General features: G+C 37.7%; 1 protein-coding gene across 5 annotated transcripts in view; it reads left to right on the top strand.

Annotated features, from left to right (window-relative positions):
• Window positions 1-16,002, top strand: part of OXR1 (oxidation resistance 1) — a 458,270-nt gene that overhangs the window by 100,618 nt on the left and 341,650 nt on the right. For 4 of the 5 annotated variants that reach the window (XM_057531888.1, XM_057531886.1, XM_057531885.1 and 1 more), the window contains one exon: window positions 5,055-5,120. The exons of the other annotated variant lie outside the window; for it this stretch is intronic. In XM_057531888.1, coding sequence (XP_057387871.1) covers window positions 5,055-5,120 — 66 coding nt within the window. The remainder of the gene's footprint in view (window positions 1-5,054; window positions 5,121-16,002) is intronic. 5 annotated transcript variants of the gene reach the window in all.

Here is a 16,002-nt window from a genome sequence, read left to right as displayed (position 1 = left end):
TATAATAATCTGAGTTTCCCAAATTTGGACTGCGGTACCTTTTTTTTTCTTTCTTGTAGCTGGTGTTATTAGGGGCAGCACTGAAATCATTAGATAAAAGCTATTTTTTCTCCTTCTCTGCCTTTCTTTAAAGATTCACAAACTAAACACGTTGATTCCTTTAACTCTTACTCAGTTACATGATTTCCAGTCCCTTCTGCTCTACCCCGGACATGCCTTAGCTTGTCTTTAGCTTCCGTTAAAAATATGGCTAATAAATGAACACAAAAACCAGGTTTGGCTTGACCTCGTGCAATGTAGGACTGCTATCTTCTTTTTCTGGGTGTATATTCCTATAAGTGCAAGAGGAGCTCATTTTTGTTTAGTTTTGCTGTGCCTTGTTTTTGCCATTTTTATCACGTGCTTGTCAAATATGACAAGCTCTGAGTCTATAATGAGTGCACATCTCTTATCAAGCATCATCTTGTTAGAGCTGGCCCATCAACCTGTGACCTTAAGATCTTTTTGGAAATGTGTTCATTGGACTTTTGAGGAAAGCTACCCACTGAAGTCTGTTCTAAGTAGGGCTAGGTTATTGAAGGAATGAGTCTGGAATAATGAGGACAGTTATCTCATCTACACAGCTTGCTGTACTGCAGAAACAGTGACACAAGAAAGTATCAGGGGAACACTGAGACAACAGGACTATTGGGCCTCACAAAATTGAGAATGTGTTTCAAGAACTGAAGGCCAGGCTTCCCTGATGGTGCAGTGGCTAAGAATCTGCCTGCCAATGCACGGGGCACAGGTTTGAGCCCTGGTCCGGGGAGATCCCACATGCCGCGGAACAACTAAGCCTGTGCGCCACAACTACTGAGCCTGCGCTCTAGAGCCCGTGAGCCACAACTACTGAAGCCCGCGTGCCTAGAGCCTGTGCCCCACAACAAGAGAAGCCAGAGCGATGAGAAGCCTGCGCACCACAAGAAAGAGTAGCCCCCCACTCACTGCAACTAGAGAAAGCTGGCGCACAGCAATGAAGACCCGATGCAACCAATAAATAAACAAATTAATTAATTAATTTTAAAAAAAGAACTGAAGGCCAATTAGGATGCACTGATGCCCTAGTGACTGTCATCTCATTGCACCAAGGAGCAAAACTTTACTGATCTCTCTTCTAGTTCTTTTGTATTCATCTAATTTAACAATGCCTGACTTTACTTGTGACCTTCCGATTCTGTACCTGCTACCACTGCTTAAGTCTCCCCATATATTTCAAGCTGAAATGGTGGCCCATTGAGTGCACTGCTATCTTATTTCAATAACTTTCTCTCAATCAAGCAATTCTTCTACTATGGCAGTTCTAATCTACCATATGGCTCATGTAACAGGTTTGATTTTTGATAACTATCTTTGAGATAAGTTAGTCCTAAGTAAGACCACAAGTAAACTAAATAGATTAGTGTAGAATAGTGGGTGGTTATTAAAGTGTGGTCCCTGGGCTAGCAGAATTAGCATCACCTGGGAACTTGTTAGAGGCTCCAGCCCAACCTTACTGAATCAGAAAATCTGGGCCTGGGATCCAACAATCTGTAGTTTATCGAGCCCTCCAGGTGATTCTGGTGCATGCTCAAGTTTAAGAACAGATGGGTATACAATTGTCTCTCCAGAGTCTAGATTTACAGTGTGACTGCCAAAAATAATGACTTTGGGAATAATTGATATGCAAAAGATCCTTCTGATAATATTTAACTAACAGTTTCAGCTGTTTTTTTAAAGTTGTTTTTTGACAGGAGGAGAACATTGTCAGCATATAAGATCATGCTTCTTTTCCTGTTACCTGCGGCATCCAATTGATGTAAATTTCAGAGCAATTTTTTGGTATACATGTTAAAAACAATAATTCTAATGTCTTAATGTTTAAAACATTCAAAGAGGAATGTGTGTTGCTGGAGGCCATTCCTGCCCATTCTGGTTTTCATGGTATTGATATTTAAAAAATATATAACAGCTTTATTGAGATAGAATTCATATGTCATATAATTCACTCATTTAAAATGTACAATTCAATAACTTTTAGTATATTCAGAGTTGTGCAACCGTCACCCCAATTAATACATTTTCCTCACCCCCCCCAAAGAACCCCCGTATCCCTTAGCAGCCACCCCCCCACCCTTACCTAACGCCCACTCCCTTACCTAACTCCCCCCTCAGCCATAGACAACCACTCATCTACTTTCTGTCTCTATAAATTTGCCTATTCTGGACATTTCATATAAATGGCATCATACAGTATATGGTCTTTTATCACTGGTAATAATGTTGACAACATAATGTTTTTAAGGTTCATCCATGTTGTACCATGCATCAGTAATTCAGTCCTTTTCATTATTTCAAATCATTCCAAATAATGGCCCATTAAATATATATATACTATATCTAAATATAGGTGGTATTTTAAAATATAAATAGATATACATTTTATTTATCCATTCATCGGCTGATGGACACGGGTTGTCTCCACATTTTAGAATAAATAATGCCACTGTGAACACTCATGGTACAGGTTTTTGTGTGGACATTATTTTCATTTATCTTGGGTAGGAATTAGGACTAGAATTGCTAGTTCATCTGGTAACTCTGTACTTAATTTCTTTAGGAACTGCCAGACTATTTAAGTGGCTACATCATTTTACATTCCCATCAGCAATGTATGAGTGTTCCAGTTTCTCCATATCCTTGCCAGCACTTGTTATTATCTGTCTTTTTAAAAAATTAATTAATTAATTAATTTTTATTTTTGGCTGCGTTGGGTCTTGCTGCATGCGGGCTTTCTCTAGTTGCGGCGAGTGGGGGCTACTCCTCATTGCGGTGCGCGGGCTCCTTATTGCGGTGCCTTCTCTTGTTGCAGAGCACAGGCTCTAGGCACGTGGGCTTCAGTAGCTGTGGCACGTGGGCTCAGTAGTTGTGGTGCATGGGCTTAGCTGCTCCAAGGCATGTGGGATCTTCCCGGACCAGGGCTTGAACCCGTGTCCCCTGCATTAGCAGGCGGATTCTTAACCACTGTGCCACCAGGGAAGTCCATTATCTGTCTTTTGAATCTAACCATCTTAGTGGGTATGAGTAGTATTTCATTGTTTTGATTTGTACTTCCCTAATGATTAATGATGTTGATGTTAAGCCTCTTTTTATATGCTTTTTGGCCACTTCTTTGGAGAAATGCTGTTCAGATCCTTTGCCCATATTTTGAGTTATTTGACTTTTCAGTATTGAATTATAAAAAATTCTTTATGTATCTTTATATATCCTAGATGCAGGTCCTTATCAGGTATATGATTCATGGTTGTTGTTTTTTTTTGATAAAGCCTTGAAGGACTAGATATGATTTCTATATATGGAGATGGAGATTAATGAGAGATTTGAAAACATGCCTTTTCTTTTCAATGAAACAGAGTAGCAGTGGTCACTGCTATGATAATTCAACATCAACTTCAAGTGTTACTTATCTAGGATATTTAACTGAGGGATTTTGCTTCAAATTTGTTGAGGAGAAAACCAATGCAGAGTTTTAAGGGAAAGAGAGTTTCCATAAGGGGTGGATAGCCAAATAATGAAGAGTTCAAACAGAATGAGAACTAAATATAAGCTGTGGAAATTAGGATCCTGGTTATTTGTGACACAAGAGAACAGTTTCTCTGGAATAATGGGGCAAGAACCATAATGCACTCAGCTTATGTGTAAGGGAGAAGGAGGACATGACGGCAGTATGCATGTGCCTTTATTAAATTGGCATGTGATGAGTAGGAGAGAGGAGGCTGGTCATGAAGTGGAATCAGGAACAAGGAAGAGAAGGGTCTTTAGATTGGAGAGATTTGAGCATGTTTGAGGCAATGGATAGAAAGTGTGCGGAGAGGGAACAATTGTTTGACCATAAAGGAGAGGGTGGTTGCAAAGTCTCAGTGAGGTAGGGCAGGGCAGAATAGAAAACATAAGGGGAGCAGTTCCTTATTGGCCGTCAGGCCACCTCTCTAAGCTCCACCACCATTCTCAGATGTGGGACCCAAACAAACAGGCTGTATCTTTACTGTTTACATCGTTTTCTGTTGGTCTGAATGAGATTTCTATCTCTCATCACATTCCCTCCTCATAATATGTTCATCTGAAGCTTCTATCAAATCATCAGGGTTGATTTGTTCATGAAGAATGTTTCTTATTATAGAATATTCTGTGTTACTGAGTTTTTTTACAGTGACAATCTGTTTGAGGCAAGCTTTTAATTGAAAAATTCACCTGATATCCCTTACAGTTCAATATTTTAACGGCCTATATATACCTCTAGTTACACCACAAATCCAGGTGCCTATGGATCTGTGAAATGGTTACTAATTTTAATCTCTTAGCCAAAGCAAAATTAATAAATAATCTGCACTGTTCTAAATGTTAGATGCTTAACAAACAATAATCTAAACATTTCTTTCTAAATTACAAGCTTCCTTCAGATGATTTTCTTTTTGTTTTTATGGTTTATATATGAAGCTTTCCCATCGACCTAATATCAATAGCTGGAGAATAAGTGTACGGAAATCAGCTTTTAACCGACCAAAAACCAGGAGACCCAACTTTAAGTCCCTCTGCAGTAACTAACTGTCTCCTTGGGTAAATCACAGTCTGGACACCTTATTTCTTCATGGGAAAATTATGAGGTCAAAATGAAATCGAAAGTGGCTTCCAGATTTGTTACTTTGTGAGTCTTTATGTAAATTTGGAGTTACATTTTCTCTCTTTGTTTGCTAATCCAGATCTCCAAGTTAATATATGTATACCATTCTGATTTAAAGGTATAATGCAGCATACTATCTTATTTTCTCATTGATGATTTTTTTTTTTAATTGATTGCAAATCCTTCTAACAGAAATCCTGATGTTTCCTTCCTGTCCTGAATCTTTTCATGTAATGTTGATTGAGAGCCGCTTGCCAGGCTGGCCCAGTCTCAGGCCTCCTGAACAGCATTTATACACTTGCTGGACCTCCTTCTCCATGTGAACCACATTTGTGATTACTGCACTCTCGCCCCACAGCCCAGCCATACCAGAGGGTCCCAGCAATCTGGTATTTTCTTCTCTCCTCCAAATTCTCCTATCCAGGTCTGTGAACTACAGTGAGTTTTGTTGTTTGTTTGTTTGTTTGTTTTGCTTTGTGGGGATGTGGATGGGGGACTGTGGGAACGTTTTCCATACTAAGCACTGTGCTAGGTACTCTGTCATGTAATTTCAATAATTTTTTTTCTTTTTTCTTTTGGCCACACTGCATGGCTTACGGTATCTTAGTTCCCCAACCAGGGATTGAACTCAGGCCCCAGCAGTGAAAGCGCTGAGTCCTAACCACTGGACCGCCAGGGAATTCCCTTTAATCTCAATACATTTTTATGCCTTTCCTGGAAATTGGGTCATCACCAATTTATACATGAGGAAACTAAGACTAATTCAGGTTAAAGAACTTACCCAAGTAAGTGGAGGGAGGTTGGCTGAACCTCTGACAGCTTACATCCAAAGTCTTTGCTCTTTGCTACTCTGTTTTTGTACATCTAGAGTAACTATGGGGAGGAAGAATACTGGGCTTACCTAGGAGGAAGAACTTTAATGCTCTTTTCACTTTCTTTTTTTCCCCTGGATGCCTCGAAGGGTGGGGAGGAAAGAGACTTGAAGTATATGGGGAAGGAAAGATTGATACACATATCTCTGGAGAGCATGCTCATTTCATTTCAAGGTGTCTATTTTAATGGAAATCATGTTTTCCCATTGTTAATAATAAATGATCGTAAAAGCAGTTGTCATCCCTTGAGTTGCTTGTGTAATGAGGCAACAACACTATTGATCAGTGTTTTAATTAGGTTATAGCATAAAAGGTATTTTTAAATTTCTCTGTGTAAAACTCCACTGCATTTTACATAGTTAACATCATTGGTGTCTTTACATCTGAATTTATTTTCAGTACCTGTAATAACGCCATGTTGCGTTAGTTTGGAAATGTATTATCAGCGACAGGTATTACATCCTCGAGGCAGCCTCAAGATTGCATTAAAATGAAGCATTGGTTGTAAACCAGATGTGTGCCTTGTCATTGCATCATTTGAAGTACCGTATTATGTAGAAATTGAGGCAGTGTTCACAAATCTATCAGGATTATCTTGCACATGGTTGATGAAAACAGAGGGAGCAGATCATTACTGTAGAGGTTGGCAGTTCATCATGTACTGAGTGCACACTTTTGACCAAAAAATAAACAGATGCTCAAGACTGAATCTTAGGCTTCATCTAGCTAATAGTCTGGTAGAGGAGCCAGAGAGATGATTGGATTTTCAGCACCATGGGAATCATCTTTATTTTGTTTATCCTATTTACCAAAATGGTCTTTGCCCATAAATCACACAAACCAAGTCAAAGCTGTCCCTAAGCAGAATTCTTTTATCATATAGCACTTTGGATTAAAAAAAAAAATCACTCATAAAACCGTAGTATGAGAAACAGTTGGCATAATAGCTCCTCGGGAAAAAGACCGAGGGATTTTATTTGTCCATAAAGTCAGTGTAAACCAGAGTTGTGATGAGCTCCCATACCTATTATAATAGGTGGCATTAATAGAAGCATAGAGCAAAAACAAGTGGGCAAGGGAGAAGACTTCATCTGTCTGCTGTACTAATTAAATCACGCGCAGAGGGTAGTGCACACTTCCAACAATCACATTGTGGAGGAGACTGACAAAATGAATCTGTCTATTAAAGGTAGACAAAAATAGAACTACATCTCATAAAGATGCTTTCATTAGAAAATGTTAGATAACGCTAAGACCAATATGGAGTCTGTGATGATGGTGATGAGGATATCATTAATGATGACTCATGCTTATTACATTATCTTATTTAATGTTCTCACAATCCAGTGAGGTAAGGATACTTACTATCACCCATTTTGCAGAGAATAAAATGGGCACAGAGAAGTTCATGCACCTCCCTGAGATCACACAGTCAGGAAGAGGGACACTTGAGTCCATGTCCTTAATGATATTGCCATGTGTTACCACTTGTAAACAGCTGCCTGTCCTTGAAAGCGCTGTCCTGGGACTACACCGCTTTGCATGAGGAGAGAGTGATTTTTGTACAGTGCCAGGGTGTGGAACTAGCCAGCGGGTTAAATTTGGCAGACAGATTCTCAAACCTTTGTGTGAAAGAATTTTCTAATAAGCAGAGGTGCTCAAGAAGTGGCAGGGGAGCTGTTTTAGGTATATGCAAAATCAAGAGTGGCTCTTTCCTTTGGTCTGGCCCTAATGGAATGGAGATATCCATTTATCTAAGATACTAAAAGTTGTCAAAAGTTTTTGTTGTTGCTGTTTTACTGTCTTTAAATTATTGACTCAAAAAATTATTAAGGAGCATTTTGTTGTTTCCCATGCTAGTTCCAGTCTGGATTCTCCATTTTTTTTTCAGGGATAGAAATAGAGAGTTCTGTTCAGAACTCAAAGTAAACACACTGGGGCAGGGTTTTTCCTTCAAAGAAAGGTATCCGAAAGCTTTCATTACCTTCCCTGGGACAGCAGTCATAGGCTATGACAATTACCTAATTTGAGGCAGGTTAATAACAGATTTCTTTCCATCCTTTCATAGCAATATTACAAAAAGCTGGCAAAAAGTCTCGGGAGAAAATTTTCATTGGTACTTTGCAGGTATCATATGTTCCATTTGTTGCAATTCATATAAACTGTCTTCTGATAAAGATGCACACAGATCTTAGTTCAGCTTACATAAATTCAAAAAAAGCCACAATTTCATAGAAATAGTTATAACGAACATTAATTGAGCACTTAGTATGTGAGAGGCAGTGTTTCAAGCACTTTACATTTTAATGCCGTTAATCGTTATACTAATCAGGGGAGTGAAGAATTACAAATATCCCCTTTATAGACAAAATAAATGCATAGAAATAATATGTGATTGCCCAAGATCACACAAATGGTGTCTGAGATGTGATTGGAACCTTAGCAGTCTCAGTCCAGGGCCTGCTCTCTTAATCAAGTCTCTGCACAGCCTCATTATCCAGTTTGTTATCCGTAAGAGAAGCAAACTCATTCGTTGTATGGTGAGTGCATGGGGAGGATGCTGCAGATTGGCTCATTTGATACCCACTCTTCTCCCCTTCTAGCATATCTTCCTGTGCTATAGAGCCTGGAAACTCAAAGAGCACCTTTTCAAGGCTCCCTGGCAGCCAGAGCTTTACTCGCACTTCGAGCTCTGCCAAGCAGATTCTGTTGACTAAGACTTCGGATGTGTGGAAGCGAGGTGCAGAAAAGGCAGCAAAGGCATTTGTTCTCCTGTAGTTACTGGTCTGGTCTTTGACATCATAGCTGTTGAGCAGGGGGTTGGCAGCAACAGCGAGAATTCCTCTATGAAATTCTTGTCATGTGGTTGGGAACTTCTGTAACTACGTACTACCCTGTAGTAAAATACTTTCTACTTAAGCAAGCTAGATTACATTCCCCGTGAACAAGAACCCTGATTAATGCAGAGGTCTTCAAGTCTATAAAGGGATATTATCCAAGCATCTCTTTGACCCTTGGTGTCCCTCCAGTACTGGAAAGTTGACTAGAGGCAATGCATTCCTCCAATATTAGAAAGTTGAACTGGAAGGCTCATTTCAAGTTTAAAATTCTATGATTTTTGAGATCAAGGACCAGAACAGAGCAGAGTGGAGAGACTTCATACATTTGCTTAAGCCGGTTTTTCAATAGAGTTTATCTCTTCCTTCGCTGAGTTAGCCATCTCACAAAAAGCACTGAATTTCTGGGAGATAATGTGTCTGGCAAAAAAGTAACAGACACTGTCTTGAGGAATAATAAACCTACATAATTAAGAAGGGCCCCCCCCAAAGGAATTGCTTGTTATGTCAATACCCTCAGTTGTGGAGAAGCAATAATGGAGATTTTTCTCATCTCTCTCTTGCCTTTACACTATTTTCCCTCTCCTGGCCTCCCCGCCAAGTCAAGATGAAGTTGGGAATTGTACTTGGTCTTAAAGGAGGTTGGATAGGAGGCATCCCTGGAGGTGAACAACCATTGAGAAGGGTGGGGTGACACTGAGACCGTGAGTCTGCAAGTTTAGCTGAGGTAAAGGGAAGGACAGAGAAACAGATAAGGTTGGAGATACGAACTTAGAACTAAGGAAATAATCTTCTATTATGTGGATTGCCTGTTGTTTTTAGCAGATTTAAAAAAAATTTTATTTTATATTAGAGTATAGTTGATTAACAATGTTGTGTTAGTTTCAGGTATACAGTAAAGTGACTCAGTTATACATATTCATGTATCTATTCTTTTTCAAATTATTTTCCCTTTTAGGTTGTTACAGAATATTGAGCAGAGTCCCCCTGTGCTATATAGTAGGTCCTTGTTGGTTATCTATTTTAAATACAGTAGTGGGTATATGTCAATCCCAAACTCCCAGTTTATCCCTCCTCCCTGCCTTTCCCCTTTGTTAACCATAAGTTTGTTTTCTAAGTCTGTGTCTGTTTCTGTTTTGTAAATAAGTTCATTTATAGCAATTTATATCACTTTTTTTTAGATTCCACATACAAGCAATATCATATATTTGTCTTTCTCTGTCTGACTTTCTTCACTTAGTATGATAATCTCCATGTCCATCCATGTTGTCACACATTATTTCATTCTTTTTAATGACTGAGTAATATTCCATTGTATATATGTACCACATCTTCTTTATCCATTCATCTGTTGATGGACATTTAGGTTGCTTCTATGTCTTGGCTATTGTGAATAGTGCTGCTCTGAACATTGGAATGCACGTATCCTTTCGAACCATGGTTTTCTTGGGATATATGCCTAGGAGTGAGATTGCTGGATCATATGGTAGCTCCATTTTAAAAAAGGCTCTTTTAAGAAGGTTAATATAAGATTGGTAAGTTGGGTGATTCGAGGTAGGAAAGAAATACAGTAAGTTACTGGCCAAAGAAAAAGTAGTACTTTCATATTCTTTAGCTAATTTTACCTATTTCAATTTAAAATACATTTTAAGAAAGTAGTAGAACATATATTTTAGGAAAAGAGTAGAAAATCATTTTAAATGGAATCTCTACCTAAAAAAGCAGACCATAATTATTCTAAAGATTAGATGAATAGATGATTCATCCGTTAGATGATTAAATAACCAATGACAGGGCATTTGAGACACAATATTTTAGTCTAAGAGTTGAGGGTGGAAGGGACATATTTCTAAGCAGTTGACACACAGCCACCCACAAATCATGACAAGTTTGCTAGCTTTGAAAAATGAAATGTTTAAAATTAGAGGACATTTTAAAAGGATATGTTTATTGCTACATACCTTTTGGAATGGCAAAAAAATTAAAAATAAAGTAAAATAAAAGATAAAAGAAAACAGTTGCCTACAAAATTAATCATACACTTGACATATGACCCAACAACCCCACTCCTAGATAATTACTCAAGAGAAATTAAAACCAATATTCACCTGTATGAGGATTTTTATAATAACTTTATTCATAATCACTGAAAATTGGAAACAACTTGAATATCCTTCAGCTGGTTAACAGATAAGCCAATGTCATGTAGCCATACAATGGAATACTATTCAGCAGTAAAAAAGGAAGGAACTATTGATATTAGCAACACTGTGGATGAATTGTAACTATATTTTGTTAAGTGAAAAAGCTGAAGAAGAACACTGAAGAAGCTACATATTGCATGGTTCCATTTGTTTGACATTCTAGAAAAGTTATAGGGATGGGGAACAGATCAGTCGTTGTCTGAATTTTGAGGAGGGGACAGTGGTTGAATAAAATGGGGGCTCACAAGGGAGTTCTTAGGGTGATGAACTGTTCTGTATTCTAGTCCAGTGACAGATAAAGGACACTGTGCATTTATCACAATCCATAGAAATGTATATCACAAATGTGAACTTCAATGTATGTACATACATTTTTTAAAAAGATCAACCACGATGTTGGGGGATCCCAGGGCATAGAATGCAGACAGAAAACTAAATCTAACCTTGTTACAAATGTATGACATAACCTTAGTGATCGTAATGGGGAAAAAGTAGTTTACCTAAATAATTAGAAAACACTGTTTTGACTGGAAGCTATCAAGCTGGAGACAGAAAAGAACTATGCATGAACATTGTATTCTAATTGGTAAATTTGTTTCTCCCAGGAGTACCCAGTAGCAATTCTGAAATTACTTCAGATGTGTATGTATATGTGTAAATTGCATATAACTGGAGCCAGATTTATCACTATCAGAGAAATAAGTTACAAATAAGCAAGAGGGCATTTCTATATTTTCAGAAATATAGAAACTCCTCAGTAACCTGTTTTCATTTCCTTTGCATAATGTATTGCTGGATTGTATGGTAGTTCTATTTTTAATTTTTTGAGGAACCTCCAAACTGTTTGTTCCCCATAGTGGCTGCACCAGTTTACAATACCATCAGCTGGGCACAAGTGTTCCCTTTTCTCCACATCCTTGCCAACACTTATCTCTTGTCTTCTTGATGATTGCCATTCTCACAGGTCTGAAATGATATCTCATTGTGGTTTTGATCTGCATTTCCCTGATTGATTAGTGATGTTGAGTACCTTTTCATGTACCTCTTGGCTATTTGGATGTCTTTTTTTGGGAAAATGTCTATTTCATTCCTCTGCCTATTTTTTAATTGATTTTGTTGTTGCTGTTATTGAGTTACAATATTAGATATGTGAGTGTTAACATCGCTTCTTTTCTCTGTTGATACAGCTTTGCTTTACTAGTTCTTATTGTTCTCTAAGAATATTCCTTGTACATCACATCTGGGAATTTTTTTCTCATTTTCTCTAGAATTTCAGTTTAATCCTCCTCTCCCCCCACCCACTAAATAGTCTCATCCAAATTGGAATACTGAATCTTTAACTTTTGTCTCCATTGTCTTTATTTATTTGCACCTGCCATAATGATTTTGATGCCCCAAAGGCCACTTGAAAATACTAAACTGTTGAAAATACTAAAATGTTTTGAAATTTAAATGGAAGCAACTACCAGTTAGATTTTAAACCTCCTAAATAATCCTGAGTCAGTTTCCCCATCTCTGACATTGATATAGTAATTTCATAATTATGTCAGTTCACTCATTCTGTTTGTGTGGAGATTAAATGAATAAAGATAGTAAAGAGGGCTTGGGAAATATAAAATACTCTAGCTCAGTAGTTTTTATTGTATTCAGTGATATAGCTGTGAAAATAGCAATCCTAGCATTTTATTATCATTATTTCATCTAAGCTCTCAGCTGTTTACCTGGCTGGGAACAATTGGAATGAAAATGAGTTGTTATAGCTCATCTTGGGCTTTATAATCTGATCCAGTATATCATTTTTTTAAACTCATAATTCAGAAAAGAGTGCTATAGCCATAGATGTGAATAATTAAAGAACATTATTTAAAATATCATTTCACTATCCCAAAAGAAGCCTTTCTGAAGGCTTCTACTAGACACTCAGACTGTGATTAGAAGGCCTGTTTTTCTTCTTTTCCTAGTATTTCATTGGATTCAGGAAAAAGGAAAAGAAAAATAAATAACCCAATTAAAATGGAATAAAAATGAAATGAGTAATACCATTTCTTCTTAGGAGTACAAATATATACAGTGTTTTACATAATGTAGCCATGAAACACTAAATAGTGAAACAGAGTGTATATAGTGATATGAGTGGGTAATTGCCAAATCCCTGTCTAATACAGCAGAGAGGAATAATAAAAATTAATGAATCATGCTCCTTTTTATAATTCTTTCAGTTATATATAATTTTCTCTATCCTAGGTAGGACATACCTGTTTTGATTATATGTTAGTTCAGGAAAGTTTGAGTGTTGCCCTGCTGTGAAATAAGAGGTAAATTGCAATACATTTCCATTAACTTATAGGCATTTATGACTAAAGGAGTCCGAGTAGTTTTTTATATTAAGTATATACCTAACTTTGAAGTGGAGATATAAACAGAGCCTTCATTATTTAATTTTCTATTCTTTTTTCTAATATGTATGTTATCAGGATTTTCGGTTATGCTAAAATTTCTATGATCAAACATGTCTACTAGTTTAATGACTTGGCATGCCATCTGTGTGTTTTCTCTCAACATGCTGGAAAGTGCACATTATCCCTAATATGATCCCCTGTAAATGAAGTGCCTATTTTTCATATTATTGCATTTCAGATAAGATATTCATTACCTCTACATTAACTTATTTCAAGAGTAATTAGGAAATCAACAGGTCTTATGTATGGGAGTCATAGATCACTGGTATTATTTTTAACAAGAACAAATTCAGAGAATTTGAAATTTTCTTTTTGTTTATGTTTTTTCTTAGACCTTGAGATCTAGAGAATAAATAATAATATTGGTCGCCATTTACTAAGTGCCTAATAATATGCCAGACAGTGTCCAAATATTATTGTGTTATTTCATAAATCTTTATGAAAGTTCTTTTAGGGTGGTGTTACTCCCATTTTACTTTTGAGGCAAATTAGGATTAGGTGTATTAAGGCCTTAGCTCAAAATCACACAAGAGGGAACAAAGTCAGGGATCACATGCAGATTTTTCTAGTTACCAGAACCCCAGAATTTTTCCCCTATGTCAGAATGTTACTTTTTCATGTCACTTATAGCTTCTTTTGCCCAGGAGATGTGAACAACCATCAGTAACAATGGTGTTCCTCAGAACAGAACCTCTCAGAATCTCTAGTAAGATATGAGATTGTCAGGCCGCAGTACAATTTGTAACGGAATTTATTAAGATGAACTAGGGGGAAAGAACAATATTAGACCCACTTTCCAACAATGATAATTGTAGTCATGGGAGTTAATTTCCTTTACATATGGTTTACTATTTACATCTCATTATAGTATTCACTAACCTCCTCTACGAAATGGAGAGTGTGTATCTCACAGGGCATTTGTGAAGATTACATGAAATAATTTATTCTAAAGACCTAGATTAGTACCTGCACATAGAAGGCACTCAGTAGGTATTAGCTATTATTCTGTCAGAAGTTCTTATCTGATTGTTTCATTTGTGTATCACTCACCATATCATGATGTGTCAGAATTCCTATGTCCTTGTTACCCCAAATAGTATTTGTCATAGCAAGTATTGCATTTTGTCATCCTTCTCCTTCACAGACTTTTAAAATTTCTTCCTCAATTGCCTAACACTAATTTATTAGAGATTATTTTATTTAACAAATACTTATATAAGTATTTATGCTAGAAACTGTTTCAAGCATTTTACAATTATTAACTCATATAATCCTCACAAAGCTCTATGAGAAAGAGTATCAGTAAACATTTGTTCAGGAGATCAGTCACAATAAGTATTATGGCATAAAGGGTTTATTAAAAGAATTAGATCAGGGCTTCCCTGGTGGCACAGTGGTTGAGAATCTGCCTGCCAATGCAGGGGACACAGGTTCGAGCCCTGGTCTGGGAAGATCCCACACGCCACGGAGCAACTAGGCCCGTGAGCCACAACTACTTAGCCTGCGCATCTGGAGCCTGTGCTCCACAACAAGAGAGGCCACAATAGTGAGAGGCCCGCGCACCGTGATGAAGAGTGGCCCCCGCTCGCCGCAACTAGAGAAAGCCCTCGCACAGAAACAAAGACCCAACACAGCCAAAAATAAAATAAATAAATAATTAAAAAAAAAAAAAAAAGAATTAGATCAATTGTGGGAGGGACATGAAGGTCCAGAAGAGGAAATTAGAGGATCAGAGAAGTCACATGCCAATCAATCTGAGAAGCCAGGTACATCCAGACACGGAAATGACAACAGGAAGGGGAGCTCAGAGAGAGAAGCTGTGGTTTCTTTGTAACTTCTGCCTCCGTGGGTCCTCAGTCAAGTGCCTGCTGGCAGCTCTGAGTCTGCTCTTGGTCAGCGGCATGACAAGTAAGGAAGAACCTCTGAGTGGGGCAGTGAGGGAAAGTTAGGACAAGCTGAAAACCACCGGGCATCTCTGCATCTGTCCATCATCACATCTGACCACAAAGCCATTCAGAGATTAAATGACCACTGCTTCATTTCCACTCTGCACATCTCCGGCAAGTTTACTTTTGAAAAGAATAACCCAGCAACGTACAGGGGAGGGGTTCTGGGAAATGTAATTCCTACCTTAACCAAGTTGCCATGGCACAGTCCAACATATAAGCAGGTGCATTTATTTTCCTTGTCTTACAAATGAGGTAACTGGGGCACAAAGCCAAGTAAGTTGCCCAAGGTCACCTGGCTCCTGAGTGGCAGAATCAGGTTTGGATCCAGGCAGTCTGATTCCAGATTGCAAGCTCTTAACTCCTGTGCTTTTCTGCCTCTGCAATAAAATAGGATTCTATAGACGATCTCAGTGTATTTTTCCTTATGTCAAGTCTCCTTGTGTCTGGTTAAGGAAGTTCATCACCAGGCAGTTATGTAAAGCAATGATATGAGTTATCTTCATTCTCTTCTATTTTTGTCAACATCCCTAACTTTAGTTTTTCTCATAACCTGTGTTTTGCCCTTCCAAGACTCACTATTTTTTCAAAATAAATTCTTGATTATTAGCTTTCCAACTATTTTGATGTTTTTTTAAACTCTGTCTTTTAGCAGTTGCATATCTTACACTATTTTAATGACCATTTGAATGTCTGTTCTCTGTATGTATTCTTACATCATTAATGTCCCACGCTTCATATTCTCAAGCATACTCCAACATTCTTAAATCAGGAATACTACCTTCTTTTCCTTTGTGTCACCACCAGAGTGTGCCTAGTAGATGCTCACAAGTACTTTCTATTAAATGCCAAATCTTCCTGCTGTAAGTAAAGGAAGTTTCATTTGAATAACTGGAAATCATGTTCGTATTGAATAAAAGCACTCTCTATATATGTATAGCAAAGCGATCTCTTTCAACTCTGGGTTTTCAACTCTGGGTTTTCTTTC

Source organism: Balaenoptera acutorostrata, chromosome 17 (assembly GCF_949987535.1).
Source record: "Balaenoptera acutorostrata chromosome 17, mBalAcu1.1, whole genome shotgun sequence".
Taxonomy (NCBI): domain Eukaryota; kingdom Metazoa; phylum Chordata; class Mammalia; order Artiodactyla; family Balaenopteridae; genus Balaenoptera; species Balaenoptera acutorostrata.
Note: the sequence above shows the minus strand (reverse complement) of the source record. Positions and strands in the feature narration are given on the sequence as shown.